The 21338-nt window shown below is 43.8% G+C and overlaps 1 protein-coding gene across 1 annotated transcript; it reads left to right on the top strand.

Annotated features, from left to right (window-relative positions):
* Positions 1-3454: 3454 nt before the first annotated feature.
* On the top strand, positions 3455-14731 carry CALM1 (calmodulin 1). Its single transcript, XM_060004052.1, has 6 exons — positions 3455-3688; positions 6500-6530; positions 7700-7843; positions 10249-10355; positions 10787-10922; positions 11095-14731. Exons 1-6 carry the CDS (start codon positions 3686-3688, stop codon positions 11121-11123), a joined length of 450 nt encoding a protein of 149 aa, XP_059860035.1. The 5' UTR covers positions 3455-3685; the 3' UTR covers positions 11124-14731.
* Positions 14732-21338: the final 6607 nt, after the last annotated feature.

Raw genomic sequence — 21338 nt, 5'->3', positions numbered from 1 at the left:
ATATAGTCAACTAAATGTTTGACAGTGAGCAAGTCTCCTCACCTCTTTAGGTCTCCTCTGCAAAATGAGAAATGTCCTCCAACTAGGAAGCAACACAAAGTAAAAGTTTTTCTTTTTCTTATGCATTCTACTCCTTGTGTGGGAGATACAGCTATTACTACATTCCTATGATCTTATTTTAGTTTTAAATCCTTGGGTAAGAAGTATCTCTTTAACAACCAAATTTGAACCTTATTCTTTGTGCTCCTTCCAAAAAATTAAAAATAAATTCTATTAAAAATTCTATTAAATTACAAGAGATATAGTGTAATGCTTACATGTTTGGTCCTCTGAAATAGATTTTTGGGTTCCACCACTTAAATTAGGCAAATCACTGAATCTCTCAGTGCCTTGATTTCTACATAAGGATAATAATGACACTGGCCTCACAGGATGGGCAGGAAGATGAAATAATACAGTTAGCACAGAGCCTGGCCATAGCCAATGCTCAGCAAATGTTAATTTTTAAGCCATTCCCATTTCTCCATTTGCCCTCTTCATCTTCAGTATATGTATAATTGTGTGTATACACGCATATATGAAATAATGTATAATATATATTATACATGTATATTTTATAATAACATATATTATAATCTCAGGCACACCGTTTTACAGCTGGAAGGAATTTTTAGATTAAATCCAAACCTCTTGTTTTACCCCTGAGTATGTAAAATTATTACATTTTTATTCTTTCTGTTAGACTCAGATAGGTAGAGTAATCAGGTTAGTGACAGAAATGATATTCGAACTTGAGATTCCTGACTTGGGGTTGCATTCTTTCTATTTTTCTTCAATTTAATATTACTTTATATAAATAATAATAACCATTTTCTATCAATATTATGAAATATTCCATAGTTTTTTGGTTCTCAGTAAATTATGAGTTCATAATAATGTGACTTATTTTCTTGATTCTTGATCTTTTCATAAATTAGGAAGTTTATTCACTTAAAGAAATCTTTAATGAACACCCAGTGATCATCTAGGTGGTCGGAAGAACCTGCTTCAGGAAACAGGTAAATCTTCACACGGTACCTTTAAAAATTTCAGGTATTAATTTCACTAATATATAATCTAATATTAGAGCCCCTGAGCAAGATCTTGGGCAAGTCACTTGACCTTCTTATATTTCAATGTGTCAAACTGGCCGTAAAACTGAGTAAAGCATGACCTCATTATAAATCCAATTAGACTTGAAAGCTAAGATGTGATTTGATACATTAAAGAATTACCAAAAGGGAACTCTAGCTGGTAAAATATGAAGAATCACAATAATGAATTTTACTATAATAAGTAAAATGATTCTGAAATACAGTTTTTAGCAAGTAAAATCATGAAAAAGGTTCACAGTGTTTTATTTGGGTGAAATAGGTTAAATGATAGAGGAAGAAATATTATTTTAGAAAATGCCTGGTTTTCAAAACCATAGATTGTAGCAACTTAATTATAAGGCGTGGAAGACTATTAGAAGGTAATAAACCCTTAACAAACACATTTTATTTCTAGGCCACTATTTCCCCCTACCTACACAACGTATGCCAAGTTTTAAAATGTATTTAACTAACTACTGTATGAAAACCTGGCAAAAGAATACAAATTCCCTTAGTGTGTTTAGCCATTTAGACTGTAACTCACTGTATTACTGAATATTCTTTTAACTGACTTTATATTAGTCCCTTCCCCCTATTTCCAACTCTCCTATTAATATATACATTTAAAAAATATATATACATATATTTTATTTCCACTCAGGTTACCCCTGTGAGCACAAGATGATGATGATGACGATGGCGATGACAATGACAGTGATTGGTAGATGTGTTAACTGGATGATGTCTTTCTCATCTGCAGAGGGAAGGCAGTACCATTCCCTGGCTTGCTGCTACAGCTTCTCTTTAAATCGTACAGCAGGTTCACCCTTTCTGCAGCATTCCAGAAGGAATATCAGTAAGAACAGTTCCACAGATGCTTGTCTGAGGTTATCACAGAAGTCCTGGGGCATCTACAATGTGCCTGAACATTTTCCATTGTTTTACATCTTTCTGCAGACTTTGTCAAAGCCAGAAACAAACACAACCAAGCAAAGCCCTTTCAAGCAGAGCTTGTCAATCGCACACTTTGCCACATTCTCTGAAACAGTAAGCAAATGATAACTTGCAACTGTTGCTCAGGCCCTGTAAACAAAAGATCAAATTCTGTGCTCTGCCTTGGCCAAAAAAGAAACTGCAGCATTTTGTCAAGATTTTTACAAAGTTCTGGGCTTCAAATTTACAACTGGTACTGTCGTTTCTCTAGTATACAGAAAATTGAAAACATTAGTAAATTTAAAGATTAAAATACTACTTGAAAAAGCATATAATTAAGATTGTACATTAAAGAATGGTCTAGCTCCATAGTAGAGTCAGTCAGCTGTGTGTTCTAGCTCTAATCTAGGGGATTCTATGTATCTATTTTTCTCCTTCTTTGTTTGTACGGGCGTATGAGTAAAGATCTGATCTCTCTCAGGACCAGGTAATTAACAAAAAACCCAAAACCAAACAAACAAAAAAATTAAAGCATGTGTTTTAAAGTCTATAGAAGATGCACAGATACATTAATTTCAGTAAGACTGGGGTCAGGATGAATAGTATTTTCCACAGGAAAAAGAGAACCAAACAGTAGGAGAGGGAGATTATTCAGGCATAAAAAAAAAAAAAATTCAGTGGAAACGTAAAAACATTAAAATAAGACTGGCTAAGCATATGAACACGACACAGATTTAGCAACTGAGCATATATTAATTTGTCTCTGATATTACTTCAAATTTTCAAAAGCAAACGTCTGACCAATTTCTTGCACAAGGCACACTGCCCTTCCCCTTCCAGACCCCTCTCCCCGGCAGCAGAAGGAGAGCGGTCAATTCCTGTCCCCAGCTCCCCGCGGCCGCCCCCTACCCTAGGACCGCCCGCAGCTTCCCAACGGAGGCGGCCAGCTGGGGACGACGAGGCCAGGGAACAGGGGCACCCGGGTGCCCCAGCGGAGCGGTAGGAGATGTGAGGTGGGGGTAGGAGGGGGGCCCACAGGTGGGGGTGGGGCTGGGGTGAGGGGCCTTGGGCTTCTGAAGCCCAGGGCCGCCCCAAGTCGGGGCTATGCTGACGTTCCGTCCTCGCCCCGGCCCCGGTGAGCATCTCCGGGGACTCTTCGCCGCACCTGTCCCGCGACCCTGCGCCTCTCCCCTCACCCTTCGCGTATGGGTCTCCAGCCCCGGCCCGCCGCGGCTTGCGCGCAGGGGCCGGCGGGAGGCCGGGCGCGCCTGGGGGCGGGGCCGAGTGGCCAAGGCCCGGCCCTCGCAGCGCAGCTCAGAACGAGGCGGCCGCGGCTGAGGCGGAGGGATACCGAGCGCCGTATATATATCGCGGAGCGCAGGCTCGCACTTCGACAGTGGTGCTGGGAGTCTCGCGGACGCGGAGCCGTTACTCGCAGTTGGGCGGCGGCGGCGGCGGTGGCGGTGGCGGCGGTGGCGGTGGCATAGCGCTCAGCGCTCACAGCGCCTTAGCAGCAGCAGCAGCAGCAGCAGTAGTAGCAGAGGCACCCCTGCGGTCACAGCCCCGGCGCAGGTGCAGCCACCCTTGTTCTCTCTGCTCTTCCTCCGTTCGCTCGCACCATGGTAGGTCGGGAGTGGCAAACGCCGGCGTAGCAGCTGCCGGCCCATGATTTCTTCCCCAATTTTTAGTTCAGACTATTTTTTACTCCTCTTTTTCTTTTCTTTGTTGGGTTTTTTTTCTTTTCTGGGTGTTACGAAGCAGGTGCGGTTTAGGATGCATTCCGGATTTGCATCTCGGTTTCCTCGGCCAGGGATCCTCATTTAAATTTTGGTGCGTCTTGGAGCTGGGATTGGCCGTGGGCTGTCCGCGGGCAGGGGCTCTGGCCCCAGCTGAATCGGAGCCATCTGCATCCACCCCCCTCCCCCAGTCCGCACCACTGCATCCAGCGCGCCGCACCCGGGCTGCCCGCAGCGCTTCGCCTCTGCCCAGGGGGGCGGGGGAGCCGGGCGGGGCCGGGCACTAGACCCTGGCTCGCAGGCAGCTGGGCGGGCGGGCAGCGGAGAATGAATGGGCCGGAGCGAGCCGGTGGCGCACGTTGCTCCTGCCGGGAAGTGGGGGGCGCCGTCAGCCTTCCCCCAACACTGCTGTCCCCGTTGGGCGCTCTCTCCCGGCGCTCTTTCCTCCTCCCTCCCGGGGGGCGCGGCGCGGGCGTGGGCTGGGAAGGAAGGAGCCGGGGAAGGGTGGGGTGGGGGCAGGAAGGCGCGGGGTGGGGGGCGGAGAGGGCGGAGGCGGCGGGCCGGCCGCCCTGCACCCGGGCGGGGCCCTGCGGCGTGGCCGGGGCTCGTGTCTCGTGGGTTCGCCCCCCTGCAGCCCCCCACCCTGTGCGGCAGTAAAGGCGTGCGGGAGCCTCGGTACACCAGGAGGTCCCTTCCCGAGGGAGGCGCTCGGCTCGCGCTAATTGGGGCGGGGGACAGGCGGGGGAGGAGGGAGCTGGCGCGCAGCTCGGCTTCCAGCAGAGACGCAAAGTTTCTGCTCTGGGAGGCGGTGGCGGCGCGGCGGGCTCGTCGCTTCGGGGAGCAGAAGCGGGTGGGGGGCGCGGGGCGGACTGGGCCTCCGCCTGCCGCGCAGCCGGGGGGTGGGGTTGGGGGTGGGAGTGGGGGTCTCCCTGGCCTGGGAGGGCGGCGCCCCCTTGAACCCGCCTGCACTCGGGGCCCGCTCCCCTGCCCGGCCCTTCGCCCGGCGTTTTCTCCGCCCCGAGCCACTTCCCAGTCCGAAGGGAGATGCCCTCCACGTTTCCGCTTTCTCTGCAGCTTCTAGATTGCCAGATGCGGCTGTGCGCCTCGCTGGGTGTTTTCCATAGCCCCTTTCCTCTCTCGGCGGGCAGGGCTGACATCACCCACAGCGTTTTCTGGCTTGGCGGGGTGGGGAGGTGGCTCCCGGCAGGTTCAGCGCACCTTCGCCCCCAAGGCCAGCGCGGTCCGGTGGTCGGCGTGTATTTCTTTGTCGAGGAAGGCTGATGCTCTCGATAACCACTCTAATGCGAGAATTTTGCGGCGAGGTGAGACTGTCTCCACGGTGAGGTGACAGCTTCTCTTGCGAGGTGTGGCAGCGCTTCCTGTTGTGCAAGACAGACGTTGCCCTGGCATTACGTAAATCATCGTGTCTCCTTCATTCGGTATAAAGAAGACCAACGTGCTATGTCTGGGTTAGAAAGGAAGGAAGACCCAGTTCTAATTTGAAAACATAAGTGTCTGATATAAATCAGTATATGGGAACATCATTCCTATTGTGAAAGTTTTCACTTATGAGTTAGAATAAACTTAATGCCGTCAGCTTTCTAATAGGACTTATTCTGGAACTGGCTTCATTAGGCGTCCTTCATTAATATAAAAATACATATTAGCTCTCCTTGAGATCTCGAATTCCCCTGGCTGGAGGCACAGGTTCAGTGTTGCTGAGGCCAAATAATGCAAGTGAGAATTACCTTCGTGGCCGTTACCACCTCTAGTCAAGTATTTCTATTATGAGCAGCTCTTACGTCATCCATAAAGTAGGTAAATATTCTCTAACAAAGTTAATAGTTCCTCTCCAAAAAAGGGAGGGCGCAGTCTCATAATTATTATGTAGTTTCTTTGTACTTAATTTTTGCAGTTTTCTAACAGCTCAGCTGTAGGACAGTTCCATTTTTTCCTGGCTCCTGAGTCAGGATAATTTGACCAAGGGCATTTAGCTGTTCTAAATTTTAGGCTTTTAACAAATAGCTGCCTAATTTAAATGATTGGAAAGCACTTGTTACGTGGGAATGAAGTCGGTAGGATAACCCATTGCTGTATATTTTTTTCCATTGAATTGTGTCTCATAAAATAGATATAAAAGCCTGTTAATCCAACCCAATGACATTATGTAACGCCAGTTTGGAGCTTTGGAGTGCCTGCAGCAATGCGCAAGGTGCACTAAAAGTCTGCCCCTGGACCCAATCCTGGCTGCGGTGAGAGCAGCAGCAGGCCGGGTCCCTTCTTGGATGGAAGCGGGGACTGTGGCACCCCTGGTGCAGTAGGTGGCGCTCTTCTTTCTCAGAGCCTGCCCCTGCAGCCGATGCAGTGGGCCTTTTGCCACTAGAGGTGCCATTTTTCAAACTATGAACTGACCCTTCCTAGTTAGACTGCAGAGCGTATAGCCATAGGCCCAGAGAAGAAAACCCGAAATGAGATGTTGTCACTTCCTTTGCCATCCTTTGTTTTTAAAATAGCGTAAAGGGTTCCCTTTATTCTAATTGTTTTTATTAAATGACTTTGCTGAAGTTTTCAAACAGCTGATTTTTTTTTTGAGATTGATTTTTGAAAGATCACTATTAAAAGTGTAATTGGAAAAACCATGTTGACCTCGATCAAACGCTGGTGGATTGAATTATAACCTTTTCTTTTTCTATGTAGGCTGATCAGCTGACCGAAGAACAGATTGCTGGTAAGTTGATGATTTCAGGGAGTTTCAGTAGACCGGAACTAGGCAGACTCAGTTCTGGTGACTCCTCTGTCCCCTCCCCCTATAGTCTGAGCAGTTTTCTAAGAATTTACTTAAATGAAAACAATAAGCAGAGATATTTAGGTCAAGTGTTACTCCTTGTCAGCGTTTTGGAGATAATGAGAAAGGAAGTAGAACTAAGAATACCCACATATTATACTCTGGAGTATTTGACTATGCTTCACGGTGTGCCAGGCTTTGTATATAATGAGATTGCATGGAGCCTGCTACAAAAATGTAGCAAAAATGTAGTTTAGAATTCTTATGCCATAGGTCTTTTAGTAATTCACCATGAAAGCTTGTACTTGCTATTCTAAATGGGAACGGGTGGAAATAAGTGTCAGGACCACTGTAATAATTGGGAAGGGAATGATTTAGTTTAGATTTTAGCTTTTAATATTCCCTGGAGAACTTTTTTTTTTTTTTTTTTTTTTTGCGGTACGCAGGCCTCTTACTGTTGTGGCCTCTCCCGTTGCGGAGCACAGGCTCAGCGGCCATGTCTCACGGGCCCAGCCGCTCCGCGGCACGTGGGATCTTCCCGGACTGGGGCACGAACCCGTGTCCCCTGCATCGGCAGGCGGACTCTCAACCACTGCGCCAGCAGGGCAGCCCCTGGAGGACTTTTTTGAGATGGTTTCTCTTTAGGAAACCAGGAATGCCTTTGAAATACTCTGAATGCCATGTAGAGAGAACATACTGGTTACGTGGGATTGTACATTTCTGGTAACCACCTCTTCTATGGCTGTGAAACGGGGAGTTCTTGTGGCTGTAGAAATTTAACAGGAAGGGACCATAAAGGAACATGTGGACCAATCTTCACTTGTCAGATTGGACTTAGGACTAAATTAAGTGTGTTGAAGCTTAGCCTTCCTTATGTGAGAATATTGTGGCTTTATGGAACTGGTTACCAGGAATGACGTGTGCTCTATGGACTACTGTGTGAAGGCCAATCCAACAGAACTGCTGTGATCTTTGTTTCAGCAGATAAAGAGCAGACAGTTTCTCTTAACTTGCACAACTTGGATGGCTTGCTTTGGCAAGTTAAGGAAAGGGCGTGCTGTGGCTGGGTTGGGTGAAGACATTCATTCTAAAAGGTAAACTTTTGTTTTCAGAATTCAAGGAAGCTTTCTCCCTATTTGACAAAGATGGCGATGGCACCATCACAACAAAGGAACTTGGAACTGTCATGAGGTCACTGGGTCAGAACCCAACAGAAGCCGAATTGCAGGATATGATCAACGAAGTGGACGCTGATGGTAAGGGCTTTAGCACTATGAACGAATGCCAGCGTTGTGTAATTCAAGTTCAGACATTAAAGATTGTCTTTCAGGTCCCCAGATCAAGGCAAACGTGCAAAGATCCTTTCTGTGGTTTCCTTACAGCCACTGACAATTAAAATAGAAGATTACGGGCCTGCCTTTCGCCCTGCTCACTGTCTAGAATATTTCCTGGATCGGATCACAGTATTGTTCTTTTCCACTCGCCATGACCTACAGCTCAGTCTTTTATCAACTGGCCCATGAGTCTGCACTGAGTCCTATGGGGAAAGTAAAAATAAATAGCCGTAGACCTTTAAAAAAGCTTATTGTCTCTAAGAGGAGAAAAAACCCAAGTGAGGTGGGGGAAGAGCATTCTCAGATGTTAACATGTGGAAGTGAGTACAGTGTGAGCTGTCAGTGTGGTTTTTTTTTTTTTTTTTTGCGGTACGCGGGCCTCTCACTGTTGTGGCCTCTCCCGTTGCGGAGCACGGGCTCCGGACGCGCAGGCTCAGCGGCCATGGCTCATGGGCCCAGCCGCTCCGTGGCATGTGGGATCCTCCCGGACCGGGGCACGAACCCGTGTCCCCTGCATCGGCAGGCGGACTCTCAACCACTGCGCCACCAGGGAAGCCCCGTCCGTGTGTTTATTGAAGAGGATTTTGAGGATCATTGAGGCTTGGAGGTGGGGTGCATGATGATTATAGGGAGCAGATTTATAGAAGCTAGTAGAAGGATGTGGAGCCAGAAGGGACAAGCAGTAACCCCTCCAGCAGTTGGTCACCATTTGGTTGTTTGTTCCTCTGGACTCCAGAACAGTGGACAGTAGACCTTTTATTGGGCACTTCTATCAGTAAGTCGTTTTTGATCACTTCCCCCGCCAAAAGAAAACACGTTTTTTGGAAATAATATCAATTAAATTAATAATTTTAATTTATTTAATAAACTGAAGTAAATTAATCAAATCTACAGACATTGTAGAACATTAGTAAATTTTGAAAAGAGGTAGGAATAAACAATTTGGATCTAGACTACTTTCTTGATGATCGGCATGATAGTAGCCATTAAAAATATGGTATCATAAGGTGATAAAATGGAATTACACTTCTCTGGTCATATACATTTAGAAGCAGGGGTTTTGGGTCAGCTCTTTAACAATGGTTTTACCCCATTTGAACTACTTCTAAAGACTGTTTTCATCCTTAGTAATTTGGAAAAAGGTTTTTCATAGTTCCGTCTCGTTTGACTGCTAAGGGTGACCAGCCATCTGGGAGCGTGGGGTGGCGCTCTCATGTTTTGTGTAAGCCCCGGGGAAGCTGCTTGGGGACTGGCAAAGTGTATTAGGCCCTCGGGTTTTATGGAACAAGGTGGGGAAAGTTGTCTCAAGGTATAGAATCTGGTACTCACAATGAATAAATGTGATGCCTAAGGACATCGCTGTGTGGCTGTAAGAGAGCATTTCAAACAATTTTGTCTTCCGTGAATGTCAGTAATGCTTAAAAATTTTGGAGGCTAAATAGATTTGAAGGAATCTCTGAATTATTATTTTGATTTAAAGGTACTGGTGAAAATGAGTGACTTAACGTAAGGCTTTTTTCTTCTAATTTAATTTTTGTTTCTGTTTAGTTCAAGTAACACTGTTGATCTGGTGACTTGTCTTTGGGGTGTTCATCGAGCTGTTGGTTTTAAAGGAGGAGTTGTTTGGAATACTGGCCATAGAACAGATTCTTCTGACAAAGTTTCCTGAATGTTAATAGTCTGAGCTGAGAAAACACTTTTGAGCCTTGCCCTTAATGGGAAATAAAGATACTGGAGTTGGGGAGAACATGATTAGGTGACTTACCATAATGTGGCTGAGAAATGCCTCCTGGAGAAGACTTTGCAACACTTCATGGTCCCTGGCATAACAAAGTCAACTTTTTTCCCGCTCATAATCCTTTTCTTTCCTAAAAACATTGTGTACTCCTGGTGGCCCAATTATGGACCTTCACCAGCATCGCTAGTGCAGGCAGAGCTAGATCCGAGTGACCTCCCTAACTCTGGGGAAGGCAAACTCAGGTGCCTCCTTTGGGAGTAGAAAGATTCAGCTTGCACTGCTGTGGGCTGTTTTTCCTCTTGAACGGTACAAAACCTTCAGTGGCCAAGAGTCTGTATGTGCATTTTCCTTTGCATCATTAAATGCTATCCTGGGCACTGATCACTGGTTTGAATTAAGTGAATCACATGAAATTGCCCTGTGAAGTATTTGAATAGTTTAAACCTAAGATGGCTCAACATAATAAAACAATTTACCAGTTTGTCCTAGCAAATGCTTACTGTTCTATAAAGTGGTTCTAAAACTATCGCTCCAGGGTAGCGTCACTGGAGCGCTTATTTTACATGAGCTTTTGTTTTTTTTATTTGAGGCAATGGCACCATTGACTTCCCAGAATTTTTGACTATGATGGCTAGAAAAATGAAAGATACAGACAGTGAAGAAGAAATCCGCGAGGCATTCCGAGTCTTTGACAAGGTAACCCTGCGTCTGCATTGCAGACTGTGCTTAAATATGGCTTTCTGGCTGTCATTTCCAAAAGCTTTAACGTTCTGTTCTAGTTAGAACACTTACCTAACTGCCTGAGCCTCTGTAATCTCATTTTCAGATATCCTGACTTATTGTAGTAACCTTATCAGATGAGAGTAAACATAATAAATAGTAGAGAAATTTTGAACCAAGTTTCTTGATTGTGACTTTCAATTTCTGTTTGCTTTTCAAAAGCCCCTGCAGTGTCTGCATTGCCTGACTGCATGTGTTTAGTAGGTAGAAGTGGGAACTGGAGATGGAGAATTGTCGACATACACACAGTTGGCAGTAACTTGAGGGGCTTAATTAAGTCAAAGGCCTACTTGCCCACAGCGAACCACTATGAGTCCCTACCAGTAACAGTTGCTGAATGTTCACAGGATGGCAATGGTTACATCAGTGCTGCAGAGCTACGTCACGTTATGACAAACTTAGGAGAAAAACTAACAGATGAAGAAGTAGATGAAATGATCAGAGAAGCAGATATTGATGGAGATGGACAAGTCAACTACGAAGGTAACACACCAAGTTTCTTCAGCTTAGTTTTTAAGGTTTCCCTTTAGGATCTATAAACAAGTTAACTGCTTGAACTAGATTTTTTTTTTTTTCCTTATGCAGAGTAGAGACGTTATGTTCATTAAAGCTGCTTTTGAAGATAACCGAAAGTTATGATTATTTGTCTTTTCAGAATTCGTACAGATGATGACTGCAAAATGAAGACCTACTTTCAACTCCTTTTTTCCCCCCTCTAGAAGAATCAAATTGATCTTTTACTTACCTCTTGCAAAAAAAAAAAAAAAAATTCATTTACTCATTCTGTTTCTATATAGCAAAACTGAATGTCAAGAGTACCTTCTGTCCACACACACAAAAAATCTGCATGTATTGATTGGTGGTCCTGTCCCCTAAAGATCAAGCTACATCAGTTTTCCGATATAAATACTTGTCCTACCTTAATGATAAGGAAGCACTTAGTGGACACCTGGCAGGTCCGTCCGCTCATGGTTAATACACTGTTTGGGCTGGCCAGTTTTTCATGCATGCAGCTTGACAGTTGAGCACAGTCAGGCGTTTGTATTAAAAATGAAAAACAAAAAAACAAATTCAAAGCCTGCTCAAAGGGGCTCTAGTTCAATTTGTTACCATAAACCATAAAAGCTGGTTTACTGAAAACAGACATTGAAGATTGGTTTACCTCAGGATGCTGTGGAAGAGAAACTGTCCAGGCATAGCCCCACTAGCAGGATGGCCCTCTTGTAACTTCCCCGTGCCCCTACCTGTCGTGACCGGGACACACCCTGGTGGCATGCCCACGTGTGTTGGTTTAGCCTTGTGTGCATTGTGCTAGAGCGGAGTGGGTGTCAGGCTATCACCATTCATACAAATTTTTAAAAACCTTTATCAAGGGAGCATCTTTGGACTCTCTGTTTTTAAAACCTTCTGAACCATGACTTGGAGCCAGCAGAGTAGGCTGTGGCTGTGGACTTCAGCACAACCATCAACATTGCTGTTCAAGAAATTACAATTTACGTCCATTCCAAGTTGTAAATGCTAGTTTTTTTTTTTTCCAATAAAAAGACCATTAACTTAAAGTGGTGTTAAATGCTTTGTAAAGCTGAGATCTAAATGGGGACAAGGCAGTTGGAGGGGAGGCAAGTGTACCTTTAAATGCCCACAGCCCAGCATTGGGTTTCCCTCCCTCCCTCCCTCCTGAAATCCCAGCACCAACTGCTGAGCCTGAGACCTTGCCTAAAACCAAGCAGATACCGATTGCTTCATCTTATTTATGGACATGTAGGTCTACTTGTATTTTCACTGGGGGGGAGGGGGGAAAGTGAATTATGGTAACTTAGTGATTATTCAGGCGGTAGAGCTCTTAATGAAGGAAAAAAACCACTTTCTCTCAAGCATGTATTTAGGGGTTCTTATCAATTGTGCTGCTGATTACCTGTTTTATGTAACTACTTGAGACCATCTGTGCAAAAGACATGATTTAGTGTGTCTGTAATTCAATCCTCGCTGTGTGTGGTAGAAGCAGTCACTTTTCTAAGCCAGGCTTTTCATGCCTAAAAGACACTACCAGTCACCTTTTGATTCACAGTTTTTAATTTATGATTATACTTACCTTAGACTCCTTTTCCTTTTTCTTTTTGTTTTTTTAGGTTGACTTGACTTTGCTTCCCCACCCCCCAAGTAGAACGAATGCTAGCTCCCAGCTTGAAAGTAACACTCCCAGCCCAGAGGGAATTTTGTGTTTCTTGATAAACCTGTAACCAAAACTCAGAGATGCTGGTACTGGTCTTTGCAGTGGGATTGGTTTGCGTAAAAGCTCCCTAAAAGGCGTTTGGATTTAGTGCAGACCTCTTTTTGAAGTGAAGGCTGAATGTGCATTTTTCAGGGTGTTAACTTGGTTGTATCTTATTAGCGAGGAGATTTGGATTTTGAGTGTTTCTGTGAGAAGTTTTACTTTGCCAGGGAACAGCGGCAGGCTGCTAGTGAGGCAGTGAGAAGCTCTTGGCAGCCAAATGGGTGCATTCGGGGCTGTTTTACGGAGACCCTCAGCTTCTCCCTCTCCTACTTCTCGTCTCTCTGGCACTTTGCAGCTCTTTAGTTTTCCCGCCAGAGGGGTGGGTCAGAGCAGTGGAGAGGAGCCTGCCCATCTGCCTTTGCTGCTGGTCCTTCGACCCGGTGGTTGGAAGAAGAGAGGTTGACGTCATGAGCTGGGCTTGGCTTTCACAACTCCTTGAATCTGGAAGGAACATCTCAGAATACCTCGGGGGTTTTCTTCTGGTGAGACAGGACTGGGGTTTCTCCTTCGAGTAAGTTAATAACCTGGATGTTTCTTGCAGGGAGGTCAAGTAGCCTGACTGTTGACCCACTCTCAGGCCTGTGGCCGATGACCTCCTGGTAGTTTTAAAAAGGGTTGAGGGCGATTTGGCTTGTTTTTCAGAAACTTTGCCTTCTATCTTACCCTTTCACCAAGTTTTTCTTCTAGAAGCTGGGTGGACTCCATATTAGTGGTCCTGCAGTCGTTCCTAAAAGACTACTCTTGAAACCAGATTCTTGAATGGCCCGGATCCTGTACGGGAACCAGAAACCTTTCCCCCAGGGGATGCTGAGTTCCACTTTGGTGCACAGGGAACTCAGTCCACTGTAGCCTTTCTCTCTGGCCTTTGAGGGGACGACCAGCCCAGGGGTTGAGTGTTTGCAGTCTGCAGGGGTTTGTGAGAGGAAATGGCTAGAATGAGGTGGCAGTACTGTGAAAGTTGGTCAGCACCTTCCTGTAAACTCTTGCCCTACTTCTAACTGCTCTATAAATATATATATATATATATATATATACACACACATATATATATATATATATATATACACACACACATATATAAAGTGACTAGTTTAACTGGCATCCCGCAGGAGCCTGAGACTTGCCATAAAAAACTGCTGAGTCCTTGGCATATACCTTCATAGTTTTGTTCTCCATCTGTTCAGGGTAGGTGTCAAGCAAGGTAAATGTATCTTGATATTTCAGATGGACTTTTGATGTACTGTTGCCAAGGAAGGTTTTTTTCTGATTTTTTGACAAACGAATTTTTGCACACTTTAAATTGGTGTCTTTCGGCAACTTAAAACACATTGAAAATTAGCTACTGTACATATTTTTATATTCTCTTTATAAATGCATGTCTGACTGTACTTGTAACCATATTGTAACACGTGGCCGCCCAGTAGGCCTCGTGCTGCTGTGGCCCCATCGGAGTAGCAGCATATTAGCAGCCCCTCAGCATACTGGGAACTTCTTCCTAAACAAAGAATGTAAATTTGGTCAAGTCTGCTCTTGGTTCATTCAATTATTTTTAACATTTGAATTAATTATTGTATATCCTAAATACATTTATCCTTTTGGCAGTGACTAGATTCCACGAATGTGTCTTAATCTATCCCTTCAGCTGGCGGTTACTATTATCTTTTTTGATCCCTTGAAGTTACCCTGTAGGAGACAGAAATTCTTTGCTGTCTGTATTCCTCAGAGTGAGAAGGTAGTGGCATGGGTGGAGTGTGTGTTCTTTCTCCAAATCTATTATAATGTTCATTAAACATGTCTGTAGCAAAGATGGTGGTAGTTCTTTTGTTACCGAAGTCACCCTTCACCGTGGCGATTTGCGAAGGAGATGTACTCGAACGTTTCTGTAAATCGTGAGATGAACTGTTTGGAGATTTAACCACCTCTCTGATGGGGGACCAACTATGGAAATTGTAAATAAGTTCTATTTATAAACCTGGCACTGTATTCAATAAACATTTCTGCAGCCTTTCATCTCTAACTGCGAACTCTGTAGGTTTTTAGCTCGCAATGCTTTCCATTCCTTTTGCTCAATGAACAAGCTACACCTGCCCTCAGCTGTGATTCCACCTGGGCCCTAGCGTGGTAGGGGAGGGACCAGAAACACCACAGACACATCCCACTACGGCCTTACCCTGGTTTTAAAGTTTAGGTGTCAATAGCTGACGTTTTAACACAATCTCTTGGCATATTAATGTATCTGTGTTTGCCTTATGTGGAAAATTCACACCGTAAAAAGATTCATTCCTCTTTAACTTCAAGGTTAATCCAAGTCTCTTTAGGAATTGTGTGAAGAAATACACTTTAAACATTAGATGGGAATTTAGATACTAGATGGGAATTTAACATTACATAAGCACATGCCTCTGCCCATGTCCAGAGCAGGGCAGTGGAGGCTACAGCTTCTATGCAGAACCTTGGAGTTGAAACCTTGCCCTTAATCAGTGCCATCCCAGACCCTGGTTTCTAGACAAGGTTCTCTAGCAGGAAAGGCCATCTCCTGGCTGCCACCTGTGTTTCCAGAAGGATCTTCCCCAGGCTGCCTTGCCCATTTCCTTTCTTCCCACTGCACAGAAGCACAAGAGGGCTGAGAAGAACGAGAATGATCACAGGGTAAGCCCCTGCTTTGGCCAGAGGGCTTGAGACACAGCCAGCCCCTCGTCTACAAGGATGGAGACACCACCGTGGGGACAGAGCCCTCTGCTGAGACTTTAGGCCCGGCTCCTAGTTTTGCTTCTGTCCTTCTGTAGCCATAGACAGGTTCTTTACCTCTCTACACCTCAGTTAAAATCAGATTATTGGACGAGGTACATTCTACCTGTGGCTTTCTAGTATTGTGACCAACCCAGCTTGGCGTCACTTGGTGTTTAAATTAAAATTGCAGCCTAAAGGGTGGGAGGCAAAAGAGTGTAGGTATGCTGTACACTTGGAGATGACAAATGGCATTTTAAAAGTCTCAGCAGCTCCCTGTTGGGGGTGGAGTGGAGGGTAAGCTTGCTCTTAACACTGTGATGTAATACTGGAACGGGGGTCAAAGAAACATCATGAAGTGACTTCCATCCTCCTGGCAGCACAGAAATAGGAAGCTACCATTCACTGCCTGCAGGAGATTCAGTCCAAGTGACGTCATCTAGTTTTTCAGCAGTTTTGGTTCAGGAAGAAAAACACATGCACACATTTCCGATTTGAGCTGAACTTCCCAGAGCACTGAGGGCCGGAGCGTCCAGTGACTCATGATGCCTTAGAAGGAAATCAGACTTCAAGTTTTTTTATAGCTGCTGAGAAGCTGAGAAGCTGCTGCTTCTCTCCCACTGCCCTCAGCCCTCTGCCAGGGAGTGAGAGGAGTTCACTCGTGCTCTGGAATCCACGGGAAAGCTGACGGGAGCCCGAGGAACTGCCGGCTCTCCCATCTCACGTCTCCATCGACAATGCCGGAACTTGGGTTAAAAAAATGGTGGCACTGTCCCACGTAAGAATTATTTATGTCCTGCCTGTGTGTCAGCAACTATGGGAGTGAATGTGTAATTTACATATTCAGATAGTATTTCAAATGTCATGTTTTTAAGTTCTGCTTTCACTTTTACAAAGGTGAAAGGTCAGTGGTTCGGCTCCCTCTTCACTCTTTGTGAACATCCCATTCCCTTCCATAGCCTGGCAGAGGCCTGCCTCTTCCTGTTCCTCCTCTTCTGGGTCCCCTGTGGTCCTATCAGAATTCTGACTACTCCTTGAGAAATGCTCACTGCCCCCAGCCAGGAGCCCTTCTCTCTAGTACGGCTGGACCTAGCCCAGATTTGTCTAACACCATGAGAAATGAAGCCACCTGGTCACATCTCACCTCTTCTCTTCTTCGCCAAAGTCTTGATCTTCAACTGGAAGATGTCACACAACACCCCGGGGCTCCCACGACCTGATTCCAACTCAAGGTTGGAGACACTTCCCTAAACCCCAGAAGTGGGTGATGACCCAATGGTTGGCTAAACCCTAGTGAGCTCATCCTTTTTGGAGGGTTCCGGAGGGGAACTCAGGGTCTGAAAGCAGCTGTTCAAACAGAGCAAATCCTTTAACTCAGCTCTGCAAATAACTGCCCGGCCTTCCCATTCAGGCTGCCACCTATGGCCAGGAAGGAATTCAGAGCATAGTTCTTTTGCTGTTTCTTACTGGGAGCGCCAACTCATTAGAGGAAAAAGTGAGAGTGCTGTATTCTGATGATTTGTTCTCAGGTTCAATGCCTACAATGTTCAGAGCTCAGAATTAGAGGACTTCAAAATACTGGAAGGCTCAGTATCAACCTTTTGAGGAGCTTTTGCAGGCTATTCATAGAAACATGAGATACAACCGCCAAGTAGCGTGCCAATGAACAATATATAACAACTTGAATAAATAAGAACTGATGCAGACATAGCATAAGAAAGTATAAAGCAAGAATTGACAAGAGTAACAAATCCATCATCATAGAGATTTTGACATAGTTACCCCAGTTATTAAGAAATCAAGTAGACAATAGTACATTTGAACTACACAATGAACAAGTTGATTTCATGTATGTACGTAGAACATGGCATCCAGCAGTTAGAGATTTCATATTACAGATATTAACATTAATAATAATAAATCATTAAATATTATATTGATTATAGTTATAGGATAATATAATTACAAATACGTAACAAATTAGTAATGATAACATAAATTAATAAATAAGTTTAAGTAGAGAATTAAGATTGACTATATATTAGATCATAAAGTAAACTGCAACAAACATTAAAAAAAATCTTTCATATTGACCAAGTTGCCTAATAACAATGCAATGGATAGAAAACAATTTAAAAATTACAACTTTTAATATACCCATTTAGTTTGAAAATTAAAGTCCACTTCTAATAGCATTTCTAAAAAGAAATAATATGCACATCTAGAAAATGTTTAGGACTGAATGAGAACAAAATTCTACATTCCAAAACTGTGGGATACAGCTTCGAAATTAATAGCATGAAAATGCTTATAATGGAAAAGAAGAAAGACTAAAAATAAATAAGGTAAACATCCAACTTGAGTTAGAAAAAGAATAAAATAAGCCCAAAGAGAGCAGAAGTATCAAAGATACCCACAGAAATTAATGAAATACGAAACAAAGGTACAAAAAAGAAGATCAACAAAGACAAAAAGTTGGCTCTTTGAAAAGATGATTAGACACAGTATGGTAGCTTGTCAAAAAATTAAACATATAATTACCACATGATATATCAATTCCACTTCTGAGTATATACCCAAAAGAATTGAAAGCAGGGACTAAAACAGATATTTGTACACCCATGTTCATAGCAGCTTTATTTACAATAGCTAAAAGGTGGAAGGAACCCAAGTGCCCATCAGTGGGTGAATGGATCAAAAAAAAAGGTGGTGTATATATATATATATATAAAACAAAATATTATTCAGTCTTTAAAAAAGAAAGGAAATGCTGACATATGCTACAACATGGATGACAACAATCTGTTCTTTTGTAAGAACAAATACTGTATGATTCCACTTACATGAGGTCCCTAGAGTAGTCAAATTCACAGAGACAGAAGGTAGAATGGGTGGATGCAATGGGGGGGACAATCATTGTTTAATGGGTAAAATTTCAGTTTTGCAAGATAAAAACGTTCTAGAGATGGATGGTAGTGATGGTTGCACAGCAATGTGAATATACTTAATGCTGATGAATCGTACACTTAAAAATGGTAAAAATTATAAATTTTGTTATGCATGTTTTACAATTGTTTTTAAAAGTCAAGCAAGTGAAGAAAATATTACAGAAAGATAATGTCATCCTGGAAGTTGCTTATATTGCAGATGATGTTTTCTGTTTCATTGATTTTTTTTCCCTATTATTTCACCATTAATATAATGTTTAATTATTATAGTTTTATAATAATAAAACTATAATAATAATAATAATTTTTTATAATAATAATTTTTTAATTATTATAGTTTTATAATAAAAAATATATAAACTATATTATAGTTTTTATAATAAAAGTTCATTCCATTTCTGGTTTAAAAAGTTTAGACAAATCTCAGGCAGTGCTAATGAATAAAATGTTAGGAGGGAATTCTCTGGTGGTCCAGTGGTTAGAACTCCACGCTTTGACTGCTGAGGGCCCGGGTTTGACCCATAGTCGGGGAATTAAGATCCCACAAGCCGTGGAGTGCGGCCAAAAAAAAAAAAAATGTTAGGAATAAAGTGGGAGACGTAACCACAAATAAACCAGAGATTTTTTAAAAACTGTACTGTAAAAACTTTGATGCCAATAAATATGAAAACTTAGGTAAAAGGGATAATTTCCTAGAGAACTGACTCAAGAAGAAGTAGAAAATTTAAAACAAACTAACCATTAAAGGAATCTAATCAGTAGTTAAAAATATATCTACCTGTGCTGGATGACTGTCTAACTGTGCCCCATTCCTCCCCATGAGTGATGAGGCCTTGGTCTCATACCCTTGAGTCTAAGAGGACACTGTGACTACTTTGACCAGTGGAATACACTAGAAAGGATATACTAGTTTCTGGGCCCATGCTTTTTCCAATTCTGCCCTTGGAACATTCTGGAAGCCCTGAGATCTCCATGCTGGAGAGGCCACATGTAGATGCTTCAGCAGACAGTCAGCTGAGCCAAGCCTTCCTGCCAGCTGTCCCCACTGAGGTGCCCAGTAGGTGAGGCTATCTTGGATCTTCCAGACCAGGTCATTTGCCAGCTGAATACCACTGAGTAATCTCAGTTGACCTCAGATGGAGCAGAAGAATCACCCATCTGAACCCTGCCTGAATTCCTCACCCACAAAATCAGGAGATAAAATAAAATGGTAGTTGTTTTAAGCCACTAATATTTGGGTTCATTTGTTCTGAAGTAACAGATAACAAAGCCACCACCAAAAACAGAAAAAAATTATTCCAGAGAAAGAAAACAAAACAGAAAGATTACACTGCAACTCTTTACCCATTCTTGACAAGTTCTTCCAGAAAATAAAGAGAGAGTATGTTAAAACTGATTATCCACACCAGATAAGAATACAAGAAGGAAGGAAAATGACAGGCTGGTCTATGTACATAGATGTAAAAATATACAAATATAATTATTAAACTCAATCCAGCAGTGTATTAAATAAAATGCATCTATGAACATGTTGGTTGTAATCCAATAACCCAATGATTATTTCACATGGAAGGAGAGAGAGTCGTACGAGGGGAAGGAAAGGCTGAACAACCTAGCCAGTGGAAAGGCAGATGCCCCGAGCTTCAGGCTTTTTGGAACTGGGGACTCCCCCTCCTCCGTCGAGCCTCTGGTCCTCTTGCTTGTGCATTGTCTTCCTTCCCTATCTTCCTCGAAGACTGGCTTTCTCTACTGTAGGCAATGTGGCTGGTACCACTCCTGAGATTTATACCCTACACTTTTAGCCAGGTAGAGACAATCTGTTTCAGTCCCAGCTCCAACATTTTTGAGGAAGAATTCTGCTACAGTTTGCCTAAGGCACCCAATCTTGGACTATTCATCTGTGCCAGGAGGTAGACTCTGGGGAAACAACTATGCATTAATTTCTTATTGCTGCCGTAACAAGTATCGTAGCCTTAGCGGCTTAAAACGGGGGTCTCCAAAGCCTGGGCTGCAGACTGGTAATGGTTCACGGCCTGTCAGGAACCAGGCCACACAGCAGGAGGTGAGTGGCTGGCCAGCGAGTGAAGCTTCATCTGCGGCTCCCCATCGCTCCCCATCACTCGCATTGCCGCCTGAACCATCCCTGACCCCTCCCCCCCAGCCCCCCACCCCCGACTGGCCTGGAAAAATTGTCTTCCATGAAATCGGTTCCTGGTGCCAAAAAGGTTGGGGACCGCTGGCTCAAAACAGCACACACTTATCTTACAGTCCTGGAGGTCAGAAGTTTGAAATCACTTTCACTGGCCTAAAATCAAGGTGTCAGCAGGACAGGTTCCTTCTGGAAGCCCTAGGAGAGAATCTGTTTCCATGCCTTTTCTAGCTTCTATAGGTCACCTGCATTCCCTGGCTCATGGCCCCTTCCTGAATCTTCAAATATAGCATCTTAAATCTCTTTCTCTATGACCCCTGCTTCTATTGTCACATCTCCTCTGACTGTGACCCTCCTGCCTCCCTCTTATAAAGACCCTTGTGATTATATTGGGCCCATCTGGACAATCCAGGATATTCTTTCCACCTCAAGATTCTTAATCACATTTGCAAAGTCTCTTTTTCCATGTAAGGAAACATATTCACAGGTTCCAGGAATTGGATGTGGGCCTCTTTGGGGGCTATTATTCTGTCTGCCCTCAACTGTGATTGGCTTAGATTGGATCAGGTGTTCACCTCTGGACCGATCAACCACCACTAGGAAGTTGGGCTACTCTAAAGTCAGGGCTGCTTCCACAGGAACCTCAGAGATGGGGGAGTTCTCAGAAGGATGGGAACACTACACAGAGAGGATGAAAATTTTCCCCTCCGGTGGCATTGCTGTCCACTCATTACCCAAACTAGAAATGTGGGAGTCACTCATAATTCCTTTCTTCCCCCTCATGCAGTATCAATTGTATT

The sequence above is a fragment of the Delphinus delphis genome, chromosome 2 (genome assembly GCF_949987515.2).
Source record: "Delphinus delphis chromosome 2, mDelDel1.2, whole genome shotgun sequence".
NCBI classification, from domain to species: domain Eukaryota; kingdom Metazoa; phylum Chordata; class Mammalia; order Artiodactyla; family Delphinidae; genus Delphinus; species Delphinus delphis.
The sequence above is the reverse complement of the archived record's forward strand: the minus strand, read 5'-3'. Positions and strand labels throughout refer to the sequence as shown.